Below are 14,483 nucleotides of genomic sequence, written 5' to 3'. Positions count from 1 at the left end.
AAGGAAGTACATATGTGTGCAACTTCACATATACTATAACAAGACGTACAGTATTTTCCCTCACCGGTGACAGTCTCACCCTATAAGTGATGATGCAAGTTCCACGGTTTCTCTCTACTGTGATAGGTAATACCAAAGTGTTTCTTTGAATTAGTCTACCTTTGTAACCATTATTGTTAATAATACAGTATCAATATATACTTGAATATGTTTTATCCTGGTCTTTGTCATCAAATGAACAAGAACAAAAATGCATTTTTATATCATAATTTTCTTTATTGGTATGAAAAAGTACATAATAGTAAGAGGTAATCCAAGGCATTAAGGGAATGGTTGGTGTAAACATGTTAACACAGAAACAGGTTACAAGGAAATGTATCTTCAAGCTTCATCTAGCTTTGGTAAATTAACACTGTTTTCAGGTATACATAAATACAGCCTTGGAATTTAGTATTACAAAAACACCAATTTGATTCAGTCTTGTGGATTACGCAGAAGTAAAGAATAAATCAGTGTTTACTTCCCGTTACACCAGATGAAGCTTTATATAACAAAGAGGAATAATATTCCATAGAACAGAAGGAATTCCTCAGAATTCCTGACAAGGAGTGGCCCATTGTTTGAACAAAGGGTCACTTAGCAAGTTCAAGATGGAAACTTTGACTGAATAAAAATCCAAGTTGTACTTCCAGTTACCTACATTATGCATATCTATTCCAAATTTAAATAGAAAATTAGTTAAAAATAAATTACTACTATTTTCAAGCTACTTTTTCTTTTACCTATAAATATGGTCAGTAGCTTGTACAGTATTATACAAATTGAAAATACTTTTGTATTAATTTAAATTGACAAAAGATGTGCATATTGTATGTTAGGTGGAGTATCTTTTCCTCAAAAGAATGACATAACCACATGGTATTTATCATTCAATCAGTACAGTATATTTTATACCAACTATAAATAATGGAAGGGAGAATCATGACTTCTTATAATACAAGATGAGTTACAGAATATGACGACTTATTTCAATACAGGATTATATTTGAAACTTTCGATGTTACATCCCGCATGAGTGTGAGCGTTGTCGTATAAGTTATTAATACCTTGCTAATTGGGCTATGTTCACGTGTGATAAAATGCAGATTAATGTGTTAGTCTAAATTCAAAGAATTTTCTTTTTCTATAATATTTTATCCACAATAAGACCAGCAAATGTTAATACAGCATATTAATTCTTTGTATTTGTTGTTCTTTGTTTACGAACTTTAATTTATGACTACAGTACTGTACTTTACGTTCATTATTTAAAAATAACCCAAACATCTATCCAACAGTGAACTTTGCCCATTTCACTACATAGGCTACAAGGTGACTCCAGGTACCATTTTTGCATCACTGAGATTTTCTTCTAGATGAAAATTCTGCAATGTGCTTAATATCCCCAGCATGACAGAGGAGGAAGCTTAATACTACATCATATTAGGTATGGTAATTTAATTAAAGAACAATATTTTCTTTAATTTCATTAAAATTTTACAATAAAAAAATTTCAAGCATCATCCTCTGCATAATTTGCATTGCTTAGGTAATCAAAAATCATTCACAACTGCAATCCTGAGCTGTGTTTGGAAAGAAGAATCATTATTTGCACAATCACAAAATGTTATTTACAAGGCTGATAACAAAATGGCTTTAGGCACGATACCTGTTGGTTTGAGCACATATTTTGTTTCTCACTGAGTTACTTGAAACCCGATACGCTATTCTGACTGAAACATTTTGATTTAGGATTTAGTCAAATAGAGAAATATTACAATTTTCTTTAAAGAATATTGAATAAAATCTAAATATTCATTATCACTGAAGGTTTTATGTAAATGGAAAGGGTACAGGATGTATTAAATAAATAACTACAATGGACAATTTGCTCATTAGCACCAAAGACATTTGGTCAGTATTCATTACATTCTGGCTGGGCATATCATAGCTCATTGGGTTTTTAAATATTTATACTTTGGCAACAGTCTGACTAGAAGGCCAAGTCTACAACTGTTCAACAAAAATCACAAAATAATAAAAAGCACACTTTCCTTGGTATACTAATCCAAGAAATTATTATAGAAGGGAGGTTAAGTACGCTTAGTAGACATAGACCATAGCCGAACCTGACCTGTGAGATAAGGTCAAATCAGTAGACATTCCATTCATAACAATAATCACAGAAATCCATTAGGTTGCAACATAACAACAAAGCACAACAGAGTCACAATTCTAGAATAAATCAACAAAATCTTTGGTTTGAATTGGACTTGTAAACATGACTTGGAGTTCCAAATCCAACAATGAGAACTTTATCCCTTCCCCACTTACCCACCTCCCATAGGATGCCCTGGCATCAACTTGTTCATGTTCTGTTAGTTCAATTTTCATTGTCAAAAAATTATCATAAAATCATTTCCTTTTCATGACCTCTAAAACACTAATCCTATACATGTAAAATGTATACTATATGATTTGCAGTTATGTTGCTTATAAATTATGAAGTAAATAGTAAAAATAATATTACTAATAGAAGCAAGCATTAACTTCAGTGAGGTCCTACCAACGTGATACCAGGGATGCTGAGCACCCATTGGGAACATCACTAACCAGTGTCTTCCAAGTTTCCTTACAACTCAGTAGAATGGCCACTTGTGAGTACTACAGTATTTATTAATTGTTTCACAACCTTTGGGAGAGTTACTTTACTATTTCACAACCAGGTCTCAAAATTCACACAATCACAAAAGAGACACTTGCAAATTTCTCATGTACATTCAGTTACCAAGAATCTCTTGACTAATCCAACCCATGGAAGTCTGTCAAGCACACTCCAATCACTCGTAAAACACACTAGAATAAGTGAGCTTAAGTCTTGCCCCCACACACCCAAACAATGGTTACTTCATTTGCAAGTTAAAATACATCCTTATTAATGAAACAAACACTGTTGTGAGGTAATTGTACTTAAAAGCTCCAAACCAATGACTCTGGGGCATGCTTAGTGGATATGCCTCTTGGGACAAGAAAATGGAATTGTAACTGGAGGGATAAAGGTGAGATTGAATACAACCACTTGGACAGGAATCAAAGGGATATATGAATTACCTTAATAAATTATGAGTCGCTGTAACTTTCCAGAACACATGCAAAATGGATTATCATGTACTACACTGTGGTAACTAAGCACAGAGTACATAAATCAACATAACAGCAGACTCGGGTTTCTCTGCACACATTAGCAGATAATGAGCTGTATGTTTTATGCAATTTTTAAAAACTGTCTATAATGTATAGACAGATTATGGCAGCAAAGCTACCAACACTGCAGAAAATACACGTCGTTGGTTACCCGTTGTGATAATTGAGGAAATGTCTTGCTAATGGACCGTGGCAGGCACAGGCAAGGGATGGTCCCTGTGTGGCTGGCATCGACGGCCAGCATTATGACGGCCATGACTCCACTTAACATGCAATTGTAGGCGGGCACGAGAAGCAAAGACCGGACGGCGAGGGCATCTATGACACTGACGACTTGTAAACCCCGGACGATTGAGCACTGCCCTACATCGTGTCCTAAGTGAGCTACGCCTGCGCAATGAATTTGAGGAAGACCCACTGTTTGATCCTGCCTGTTCCACCGTAATTACTTTCTTTGGACAACTCTGCTTCCTTGACCTTTTGTTAAATCTTTCACTGTCAGTGTCTTGTTGGTCAGAGTCTGGGGATGGAGAATCTCTTTGTGGGATAGAAGATGGTGATATAAGAGCAAGAGGAGTTATCACTGATGGCACAATAGGTCCAATATCAGTAGCTGTACGTTTACGATTGAGACCGGTGACAATAGCATCTAAGGGACTCTCAAGGGAGGCAGGGCGGACATGTACTTTCTTCCAAAGTTGTGGTCCATACACAGCAGTGAAGACATGGACACATGCAGCACATACTTCGTTGTGGTGTGTGAGCCAATGGTCCCTAGATAATTCATCGTGGGTCAGTTGGTAGCCACAGTGGGGACAGCAGGAGCCACCAGCGCCTCCATGTTCACCCCGCACATGTTCTGCAAGAGCCCCACCACTGCCTACAGTGTGGCCACAGCCATCCACAGGACATACAAGAGGTGATGAGGCTTGAGGAGATGTACAGTTTATTTCACTTCGAACTGACAAATCATGTGCAACATCTTGCACAGCTGGAATGGGAGGAACTGCAGTGGTGGAGTTGGTGAGACGAGGATGGCTAAGGTGCTGATGGGTTTCCAGAGCTGGGCGGGTATCAAAGGTGAGACCACACGATGAGCAGATGTACCGCCTTGAATATGGGTTGTTGTGACTGTGGAAGAACGTTGCACATTAATTAATATATATTCACAGTTATGTTAATTACATACTGTATACAAAAATTCATACAGTATATTATTTTCCTCATTTGAGAAATATGGCACAATAACCAAGGAAAAACATATGAACAAGCAATTAATCAATTAAAAGGATTGAAAACTATCAATACTATAGTACAGTACATTTCTTTTTCATCACGAATGAAGCTGCCACTGATACTCACTGTTCCTCACGTGTGTGTTCCAGTAGCCGCTCCTGTGTCTCAGCCAGGAAGTTGCACTTGTTGCAGATTCTTTTGTTATGGACCTTCCACACGTGAGTTGACAAACGCTCAGCTCTTGCAGCTTTGTAGTCACACATGACACAGGCAAAAGGCTTTATGTGGGTGTTCATGTGTCGCTTAAGACACCAATTATCACTGCCAGACCAGTGGCAATACGGACAAGTGTAAGCCCGTTCCCCACGCCTCCGACCACGCCCAGGTTCAGGGCTTTCCACACCCGACATCATGCTCAAACCCATGCCCATCATAGTTCCTGGAGAGGCTGGACTGCAGTCACCAGGAGTGGAAGGAGCACTTAAGGGAGCCAAGTCTGCCACAGATACTGCAGGAGTAGCAGTGGGTGGGGACGGCACTGGAGGAGTCACAACAGGTGGTGAAGAAGCAATGGGTGTCACCACACGGGTTGGTGGGATCTCCAGAGGTATTGGTGCTATTGATGCTACTGGTGCTATTGGTGAAGGGGGAGAATGACCACCACCACCACGTCCGCTTCCTGGTTGTTTGCGGATTTTAGAAATATCATACTCTGTTTCTGGATGCATCCGGACAAAGTGTTTTTTTACATGATCTGCTCTATTGAACTGTTTGAAACAAAGGTAACAATGGAAGGGTTTGTCATCCTTATGGATGTTCTCGTGTCTTGTGTAGAGGTCACGACGATCAGTGGCATAAGGACAGTGAGGGCAATAAAAACGTTTATCAGCTAAAGTACTGTTAGAATCTATCCTGTTTTCCACTTTATTCCGCAATTCTTGCATGAGACGAGTAACTTCTATCAACGTTGCATTTTCCTTCCACATGTTAGTGTCAGCAAATTGTTCATTGTGCTGTCTTGTTAGATGCATTTTGACACAACGGGACCAAGCTGATGTGTAAGGGCATCGAGGACAAGCAAACACCCTGAGATTAGCATGGGCTCCAAGCCAGTGTTCCGCCACACGTGACAAGAACCCGACACACTCACAATCGACACACATGAAGAGTTTCTGTGCTGGGTTGTATGCGGCTATTCTGGAATCTGTCCATGATAGTCGTAAGTCATTTTCAATCCAGATGTCGTCAACCACCTTTGGTTTAATGTCATCCAATGTTGCTCGGCTGAATGATGAATAGAGAGACTTTAAGCCTTGAGTTCTTAGGTCGAGGGCAGATTCGCCATCTTCAACTTTTATTTTTATATCAGACTTTTCACTTGGTTGCCAGGCAATCTTGATGTCACTATCGGGTAATGAACAAGCAGAAGTCATGGTGGTTTTGTCAACATTGGTAGTAGTCTTCCTGGTAGTGAGGGAGAGTGCATGGGGTGCTGTGAGAGCCAATGGCAAATGGGAAGCTGGACTGAGAGCCGCTAGAGAGGCTGCCACAGATGCTGGATCATAAGGAAACACTTTTGCGGCCATTTGAAATAGCTGAGTGTATGCCGTTAGGTCAAATGCATGAGAGGGAGACACTCCAGCCAAAGTTGATCCTTTAGCAGTGGCAGCAGTGATGGCACCCCCGAGAGCCAGGAGGCTTGTGCCCATGCCTGCTGTGGCCGCAGCCGTCTGGTTCATCACGTCGTTTGTCCGCATCTTTACTACTGCACCATCTGTAACAAAACAACATTGGTTACCATAATGTGCTGAAGATAAGAATAGCATTCACATAATACAGTATATCTAATTATCCCCAAGTTATTAATAAATATTAAAACATTTGGTAATTGAATTATTAAAAATAGTGAACAGAGACTGAACTCAAACTGATGAACTGTAAACTTGTCCAAAACTGAATATTTATACCGTAATGTAACTGAAGGTCACCTGTCCTTAATCATTCATTTATGCATAGCTAAGAAGAATTACTCCACACACCTCTATATTAGAAGCAGTCTGAAGAAAAAAGAATCACAAAGCCTTTATGTCTCCAAACACATCTTGTACAAATCTTGTTTATATTAACCCACAATTGTAAACATATAGCAGGAAGCTCAAGTAAGTTCGTTCTTGCTTGAGCTTTCTGCTATGTACAAATACTATATACTATTCCTAAAGGGGAAAACATACACTACAGGCAGTGTCAAGGAGAGGAGGAGTTATGGGATGTGGGACTCAAGAAGGTGCGGGGGGTTGCTGTGGGATATGGGGCTCAAGGGGTTCAGGGAGGGGGTGGCACTGGGTAAGGGTTCGACTAAGGTCCAATGTGAACACAGGACGACACTATCTCACATCCGGTGGCAGCCCGGTTGCTCCTCTGCTTGGGAAATGACACGTACACCAGCCCTCACCCCCACCCAACCACGTACACCAGCCCTCACCCCCATCCACCCTACCTACACCAGCCCTCACCCCCATCCACCCTACCTACACCAGCCCTCACCCCCATCCACCCTACCTCCCCCCACCCTACACACAGCCCTCACCCCCATCCACCCTACCCACACCAGCCCTCACCCCCACCCACCACACCAGCCCTCACCCCATCCACCCTACCTACAGCCTCACCCCATCCACCCTATCTACACCAGCCCTCACCCCCATCCACCCTACCTACACCAGCCCTCACCCCCATCCACCCTACCTACACCAGCCCTCACCCCTTCCTACACTATCACATAACATGCGTAATAATGCCCCTGACCATTCAACACTTACCGCATATTATTCAACTAATAACGCCCTCAATCTCTCCTTCATTTGATATCTCACATCATTATTTCACAGCTTGCCTTGTCTTTCGTGCATTTTCACTGTTTTGTCTGTCTGTAAGTTTGTCTGTTTGTTTGTCACTTTCACTCTCCTAGCTTGAGGTTCACCAGCTCAAGGTAGGCGAGGGGGAAGGTTCCGCTCAGCCCTGGGCAGCTCCCAACGCCGCGGTATATTGTTATTTCTGTCTTGTTATTTCAGGTATGTGGATATTTCTTTGTGGAAATTTTTTTGCGCGGCAAGCAGCTGTCCCGAGAGTATGGTTGGCAAAGCTTAGTTTTGGTCAGAAGACAAGTTTATGTGTATCTAACAACTTGGTAGTGAGCGAGGAAGAAAGTTTGTCTTGATGACGTTAAAATAATGATAATTCTTGCTGGTTCCACGCGGGAAAGTTGTTTATGTTGTGAGAGGAGCCCACGACACTGCTGGCCACCTCTACTGTCGCCAGGTTGGCAGGAGAAGGAGGAGAGATGATTGTGGCCGTCTTGGGCCACCAGTGGGCATCAGAGGTGTGTGTTCTGTGACCCGAGAGTTTGTGGCGACGCCAAGCAGGGAGCGGCTGCTTGGACCTCACGTGAGTGAGACTGACTTAACATGTGAGGCAGCACCAGTGACAAACAAACTTGTACAGAAACGATCTGGAAATGCAATTGATACAAAACCCCAACTAATTTACGTCCCTCAAGTAAACACCAAATTTTAACTTTACCTGCTTACAAACGTCAGCACACTTAACATCGTCCATTGCGGCCACAGTCACCCGCGAGATACAGATAACGTGGTTACTGAGGCGGCAATAAACACTGACAAGCTTCCAAATTAACCTGTGTTGTGCTGGTTCTGTCATGGAGGGTATGTGAACGTACTCGAGGGTGAATATGTGAACATACTCGAGGGTGTAAATTTGTGAATATGTATGTGACCGGGAAAAAACATTACATATTCCCGGCTGTCACATGAATGGTTCACAAACCTCTGGGTAAATCTACACGACAACTTCAATTAGCTTTAAGGTGTTTAATCATCAGGTGAAATAAGCCAAGGTCCCTAATCATCACGAAAACCTACAGTATTTAACTTGTGACGTTATGTGAGACGGGTGTGGGCGGGGAGGCGTTGAGGGCGAAACTTGGGGTACGCTAGGTGGAGGGAGGGTATGGCATGAGGGGTGGAGGTGGGGGAGGGAGGGGGTGACGAAACACTTGATGTGGGTGGGTGACACAATGACACTGGCAGGGGAGGGGGGCACCGTTGTGTCAGCTATCAGGCGGCAGTTATCAACTTATTTCCGCCCCTTTCCTCCCTCCAACACCCACTGCGCGTGCCTCCCACGGCTGATAACACGCCCCTCCCCTCCTCTCCCCCCCCCCTTCCCCTACCACCCAATCAACCCGACCTCTGATAACACAACAAGTGCTACGGTCCAGATGATGACCCAGTTGTACACCACGTTAGCTTACCATAATTTTATTCGGTTTGTAAAAGGAAAAAAACCCCCACTAAATTAACAACAAACCACAATGACAATCACGAAGGTTATGTGACATATCTCTCTCTCTCTCTCCCTCCCTTATCCTTCACCCTTTATTCTGCTTTCTTCTATCATTATCCTTCATCTCTATACCTTCCTATACGTCGACCCTATGATCACCCCCCCAAGATATAGTCTCACGTGAACGCTCGCTCGCTTTTAACCTGTACCCTCTCAACTAACCATCATCCCTTCCCCCTCTCAACTAACCATCATCCCTTCCCCCTCTCTACTAACCATCATCCCTTCCCCCTCTCCACCAGCCTATCATCATGACCCGTGGAGGGGAACTCATGACTTAACGCGGCGTGGGTGGCGTTGGGAGACTGGGTGGGTAGTGGGAGGTATGGATCAATGGAAGAGTGTGGGCGGCGTGGGACATTGGGTGAGTGGCGTGGGGTACTAGGTGGTTAGTAGGAGGTATGGAACACTGTGTGGGTAGTGGGTGTCATGATACACTGGGTGGGTGTAGACTGCGTGAGGGGACAAGTCAGTGTGGGCGGCGGGTGAGGGTGCCGTGAGTCGGGGACACCTAGGGACGCCACACGCACACACATCCGCTGGAAACTCCCACTGATACCACGCCCACGTCCTTAACCCCCAGGCGAGGGCAACAGAGACCGTGGAGGGTAGCGGAGGGTCCGTGTGGAGGGTCGAGGAGGGACAGTGACCAGGGAAGGGACAGTGACCAAGGGTGAGGAAATGCCTTCATGAAATTATAATATGATGATTCTTAAGGAGGAAGTGTAGTGTCTCGGGGAGGGGGTGAGGGTATACACAGGTGGAGGGGGGGGGGGAGTCCAGGTAAGGCTCAGGTGGAGCAATACGAGCGTCCAGGTGGGAAGTGGGAATGTCCAGGTGGAGACAGTGGGTCCTACTGGGAAAGAGAAGGAGAAGGGAAGTCCAAAGTAGATTAGAGAGAAGAGAAGAGAAGAGAGGGGTGGGGTGGGCGAGGTGTGGGAGTTTTGTGGGAAAGGGTGAGTTTACGTATGTAGTAGGTGGGGAGGTGGGTGTGTGGAGAAAGGGGGAGCGCGGGGATTACCTGGCGGGGCCTCTGCCTCCCCCGCAGGCGGACACGTGGACGCTGGTGCTGCCCACACCCGCCACCTACCCAACTCTCACTCAAGTTGAAAGTAATTAAAATGTCCAATTTATTTACATCTTCGAGTCCATTGTCGGGAGGCTTCTGTACCTGTCATAACTAGGTAGAACCTCTCATTGATCTGTACCACGGGATGTTTGTGTGTATCTCACCACCACACGTGTTAGTGACAGCCACATAACCACCTCGTTGCTGTTGTATACCGAGTACTGGGGGGAGGATTTTGTTTTCTGTTTTTGGGATGAAAGGGTTACTTTGTGTGGTATGTGAAGAACTATATTATACCATGTTATGGAAAGATACATTTGTAGACGAGTGTGAAAGGTGAGAGAAAGTTATCCAAGAGTGTGAAAGTTATCTAAGAGTTGTTGTAGTCATTCAGTTGAATAATTTACTGCATTAAGTTACGCTCACCTGGCTGTCTACTTGTACCATAAGTTTCCTCTCGCTAATTTTAAAGTTCCATGTGTCACCCTCCGTGTTGACCCCAGACGTGCCAGACCTTGTACTGTCACATACACCCTCTCACTTTGTCATAATTTCACCCAATCCTGTTATCAGGTGACCCCCCCTCACCTGCGTGTCATTGCTCCTCCCCATTACTCGCCTCACCAGGGGACAAACGCCACAACTCCTAGCTGTGGATGCCATCAAAATATTGCAATTCTTTAGTCCATTTGTATATGTATGCGAGAAATGACCGTGGACTTATATTAAAGGCGACGCAGCCTCGCACACCGGGCGCCCTGAGAGGCAACTTGTGGTTGGGAGCGACACAAAATAATGCTGCCTTTTACGCTATGCTAATCCGCAAACGTGATCGTTATCGGGAAAAACTTGCTGGTTTCATATTCATCAGCATCTTACAGACGCGAGATTTATAATGAACTAGAGCCACATTAAAGAAAAGTAATGAGATAGGTGACAGAATGATAAGGTGGATGTGCTGGTGACGACTCCCGACGAAGGCAATGGAATTGGATCACACTGCTCGCGTACTCGATTCAAGTTTAACATTTAAAAAATAAAAATCGAGCTATCGTGTTTGGTGGAGGGGAAGAGAGGGGGAGATGTCAGTGGTCGAATACACGCGGTAGGTGTATAAGTACTACCTGGAGGTCAATAGAAGGCGACAATAACACAAGATAAAAATATATGTGAAAGCCTTATAATACCGACAAGAATATGAGAGGATTCTTCGCTATGGTGAAGAATCCATGAACAGGAAAAAGAGTTTTTCTACGGCTGTGTCCTCACATAATAAGCAGGAATTTTACGAGTCTCTCTACAGTTTGATGTGTGATTACTGGAGCAAAAGTCGTGTGTGTCATATGTAGAATTCTTTACTTCACATGAGAGAAGCGAAGTGCTATGAGGTAAATGTTATTCAGTCGCCATAATGTTTGTCACCTAGGAAGGGGAAACGTTCTTGGAGGAAAATTCCACGTCGTGTTTTGAGGCAATTCTCGAGTTTTAAGAGTTGTGAAAACTGTGTTGAGGCGCACCATTCAGGAACTGTTACCTACAACACGACACACTCTGTTTAAGTGTTGCACCCGCTGACAGTCAGACACACTACTTGATAATGTTTTCACGTACACAGTTGTCATTATTGTAGGAGTGAGTCTCGTAGACAGCCAGACGCTCTCATTCAACAAGACCGTGACAGCAGGAGTACACAAATCAGCGAGTATGTGGTGTTGCCATCTTGCTCGCCAACATGTCCCCGCCTGGCCACCCTCCCTCCCTCCCCACCACCATAAGCAACATATTAAATATTCATAACCTCGATATTCATCATCTAATAAAATTAAGATTACAATGTACCGCTTTACGTTCGTACAAACAAACGAAATATTATTATGTTCGTTGACTGGCGCGAGACACGAGAGGCAAACCCCCTCCCTAGCTTTACGTCATACTGTATTGGAGTCCAGCTGTCTCGTCTCCACACTACTTGAAGTATCCCACACCACAACACATTACTACAACCCACCACAACACATCACCACCACACTACTAGAAGGATGAGTATGGGGTGCACAATAAACTAGCCGCTGTCACAAAATTTAAAAAATTCAACACAACACCTCAGCATACTACAACACAACAACAACATCGTTACCAAAACAACATACAGGTACAACACACTACTGTACATCCGCAACACAACATGGCTTTAACTCGCCAAGAAACCACAGATAACAACACTTAAGAGGGTGACAAGTGTGGGCTGATGCCGGGGAGTCCATCACACCCACGTGTTCTCTTGTCTACCTGTCATCACTATGGTTTATCATCTCCATGTTAGAACCTCTCCATAGCGATAATATTATTCCTTACTACTGTTCAAGGACTCTCAAAGAACTCCTACGCCCCTCACCACCCTCCTACCCCCCCCCCCACCAATGTCTTAAGTATCACTCCATCCTCACGTGCATGTCATCTCTCTCTTGACACCCGACTTTAAACCCCCTGCTGAAGGTCGTGTAATATAGGCGCTGTTTAACGCAGAATCCGGATTACAACCACCAAACACTTTCCTCTATAGTTATTTATTACTGTTTACATAGTGTTATTGAGTTCCTCGTTTCAAACACTTCATCCTGTCACACACACACACACACACACGCAACCTCCGCCTCACTTGTGATCCTCCTGTTGGTAATTTCAAGCAAATTTATTCATATCACTGACACTACAGTTCCCGCGCATAAAAATTAGCAACTGGCAACTTCCTCTTCAGTGTTCGATACTACTACTACGTACGCTCTTAACGCTGGTGATAGTAGTAGTAGTACTGGTGGTGGTGGTGGAAGTGATGATAATATTAATTGTAATTACTGTAATAGCTGCAGTATATTTTATAGCAGTAATGATACAAATAATAAGACTAATAACAGTAGTGACAACAAGAAGCGATACAGTAATGAATTAAAGTGACAAAAGTCCTAACCATCACGACATCACAACCCGAGATAGACATAACACAACCACCACTACGTAAAGAAACCTCAAACACTGTAGAGCGAGATATTTTCTGTACTGTATATGGGTGAGAGAGACGCCCATAGTCAAGTGATGGTCGGTCATGCGGGTTACTCTAATTCATATTGTAAGCTTCCTGAGCCACTGGTAACTTAGATGCAACTAAGAAACATTATTTGACTCCAGCATGAGTTTATGTGTGTGTGTGTGTGTGTGTGTGTGTGTGTGTGTGTGTTTGTGTGTGTGCGTGTGTGTGTGTGTTGCTATATTATTAATTGGTGAGTCACAGATCATAGGGAAGGTGATATACATGTTGGGTAATGGTACAGTAACTCTATATAGACAGGTGTCGCGGTACACGTGTTGGTTGGTAGTGATGTGTACTGCTCATATACACACAAACCGTATTTGAATCTTTAAAAGAGTGAACTCTAGTTCCTCTTCACAAATATACTCAGATATTCTTTAAGTAAATTGTATCTCTCTCCAAGAAGTAAACATGAGGAACTTACCATCACAACAGGTGTAACTTGTGTTGACGTCTTGTGGGTGTCCTTCGGTAATGAATAACGTCCCGAGCCGTGTCCTGAGTTTGCCGTACACTACAATAGTTCACTATTAACACACCAGGTACACAAGTATGGTCATCTGTTCTCCAGTTCAAAAACTCGTGAGCGACATCTATCACTCAATGTTGCACTCCATCGTCAAATATTTAACCTTGTAGTTGCTGATATAATCTCAAGAATCACTTGTCATCATGGTAGAGGACATGGGAGTGAGCACTGACGCATAAACAAAAATGTTTTGAGAATATACAAGCGTAAATGGGGCGCGGGAGTAGCACCCAGCGTGGTAAGCGAGGGAGCGGGGGGAGCGTCCACCCTCGGCGGGAAGGTGCTGGGAACTGGTGGTGGGCCGCACCACGACCACCACCTCGGCCCTCTGTGTGTGCCTGTCTGCCTGCCTACCCGCCCTCCACCCTCCACCGCTAGCTCCTGGGTGAAGGGGTGGTGGCCCTCTCTCTATCCCTCCTCTCACCCACTCTCCTTCCTTTCTCCCCATCTCTCTCCCTCCCACACTCACTCCCTCTCCCTCCCACACTCACTCACAACGTGGAACTCGCTTGATTTAGTTCTATCTTCCTCTGCAGTTGTTCTAATTACCGTGTTGAATCCAGGTAACTATGAGATGCATCTGACATTTTCTTATGAGCAATGTTTCGTGGTGCTGCTACTGGTGTCTTCGTATCTTTATTTGTCTTGTAGATATTGTTGCCTTGACCTATCTTAAGTGTGTCTCAGTTCTTACCTCTCTCTCTTAATTCCGTCATTCTCTTGTCCTCGTTTTCATAATTTCTTCTTCCTTTCCCCCTTCCTGTTTTTCGTCAGTCTCCCCCTCTCTCTCTTTCTCACCTTATATTTCTCTCTCTCACTCTCTCTCAGACTAAAATCATCTGGATCGAGTTTCATCTAAACATTATGGCAATACAAGTCAACATTGCAAACAGCTC

General features: G+C 43.7%; 1 protein-coding gene across 1 annotated transcript; it reads right to left on the bottom strand.

The window, feature by feature from the left end:
- Nucleotides 1–255: 255 nt before the first annotated feature.
- LOC121859839 (zinc finger protein 628-like) lies at nucleotides 256–13,922 on the bottom strand. Its single transcript, XM_042356800.1, has 3 exons — nucleotides 13,483–13,922; nucleotides 4,606–6,253; nucleotides 256–4,374 (listed from the first exon to the last, which is right to left on the bottom strand). Exons 2-3 carry the CDS (start codon nucleotides 6,234–6,236, stop codon nucleotides 3,423–3,425), a joined length of 2,583 nt encoding a protein of 860 aa, XP_042212734.1. The 5' UTR covers nucleotides 6,237–6,253; nucleotides 13,483–13,922; the 3' UTR covers nucleotides 256–3,422.
- Nucleotides 13,923–14,483: the final 561 nt, after the last annotated feature.

Source organism: Homarus americanus, unplaced genomic scaffold (assembly GCF_018991925.1).
Source record: "Homarus americanus isolate GMGI-L3 unplaced genomic scaffold, GMGI_Hamer_2.0 scaffold29703, whole genome shotgun sequence".
Lineage (NCBI taxonomy): Eukaryota > Metazoa > Arthropoda > Malacostraca > Decapoda > Nephropidae > Homarus > Homarus americanus.
The sequence above is the reverse complement of the archived record's forward strand: the minus strand, read 5'-3'. Positions and strand labels throughout refer to the sequence as shown.

What these genes read in the sequence shown, in the direction of transcription:
- LOC121859839 (XM_042356800.1), bottom strand. Translation starts at nt 6,236, where the DNA reads ATGCGGACAAACGACGTGATGAACCAGACGGCTGCGGCCACAGCAGGC. An exon ending in GAACACACACGTGAGGAACA is followed by an intron (nt 4,375 to 4,605) that starts GTGAGTATCAGT and finishes GTTCTTCCACAG; the next exon opens with TCACAACAACCCATATTCAA.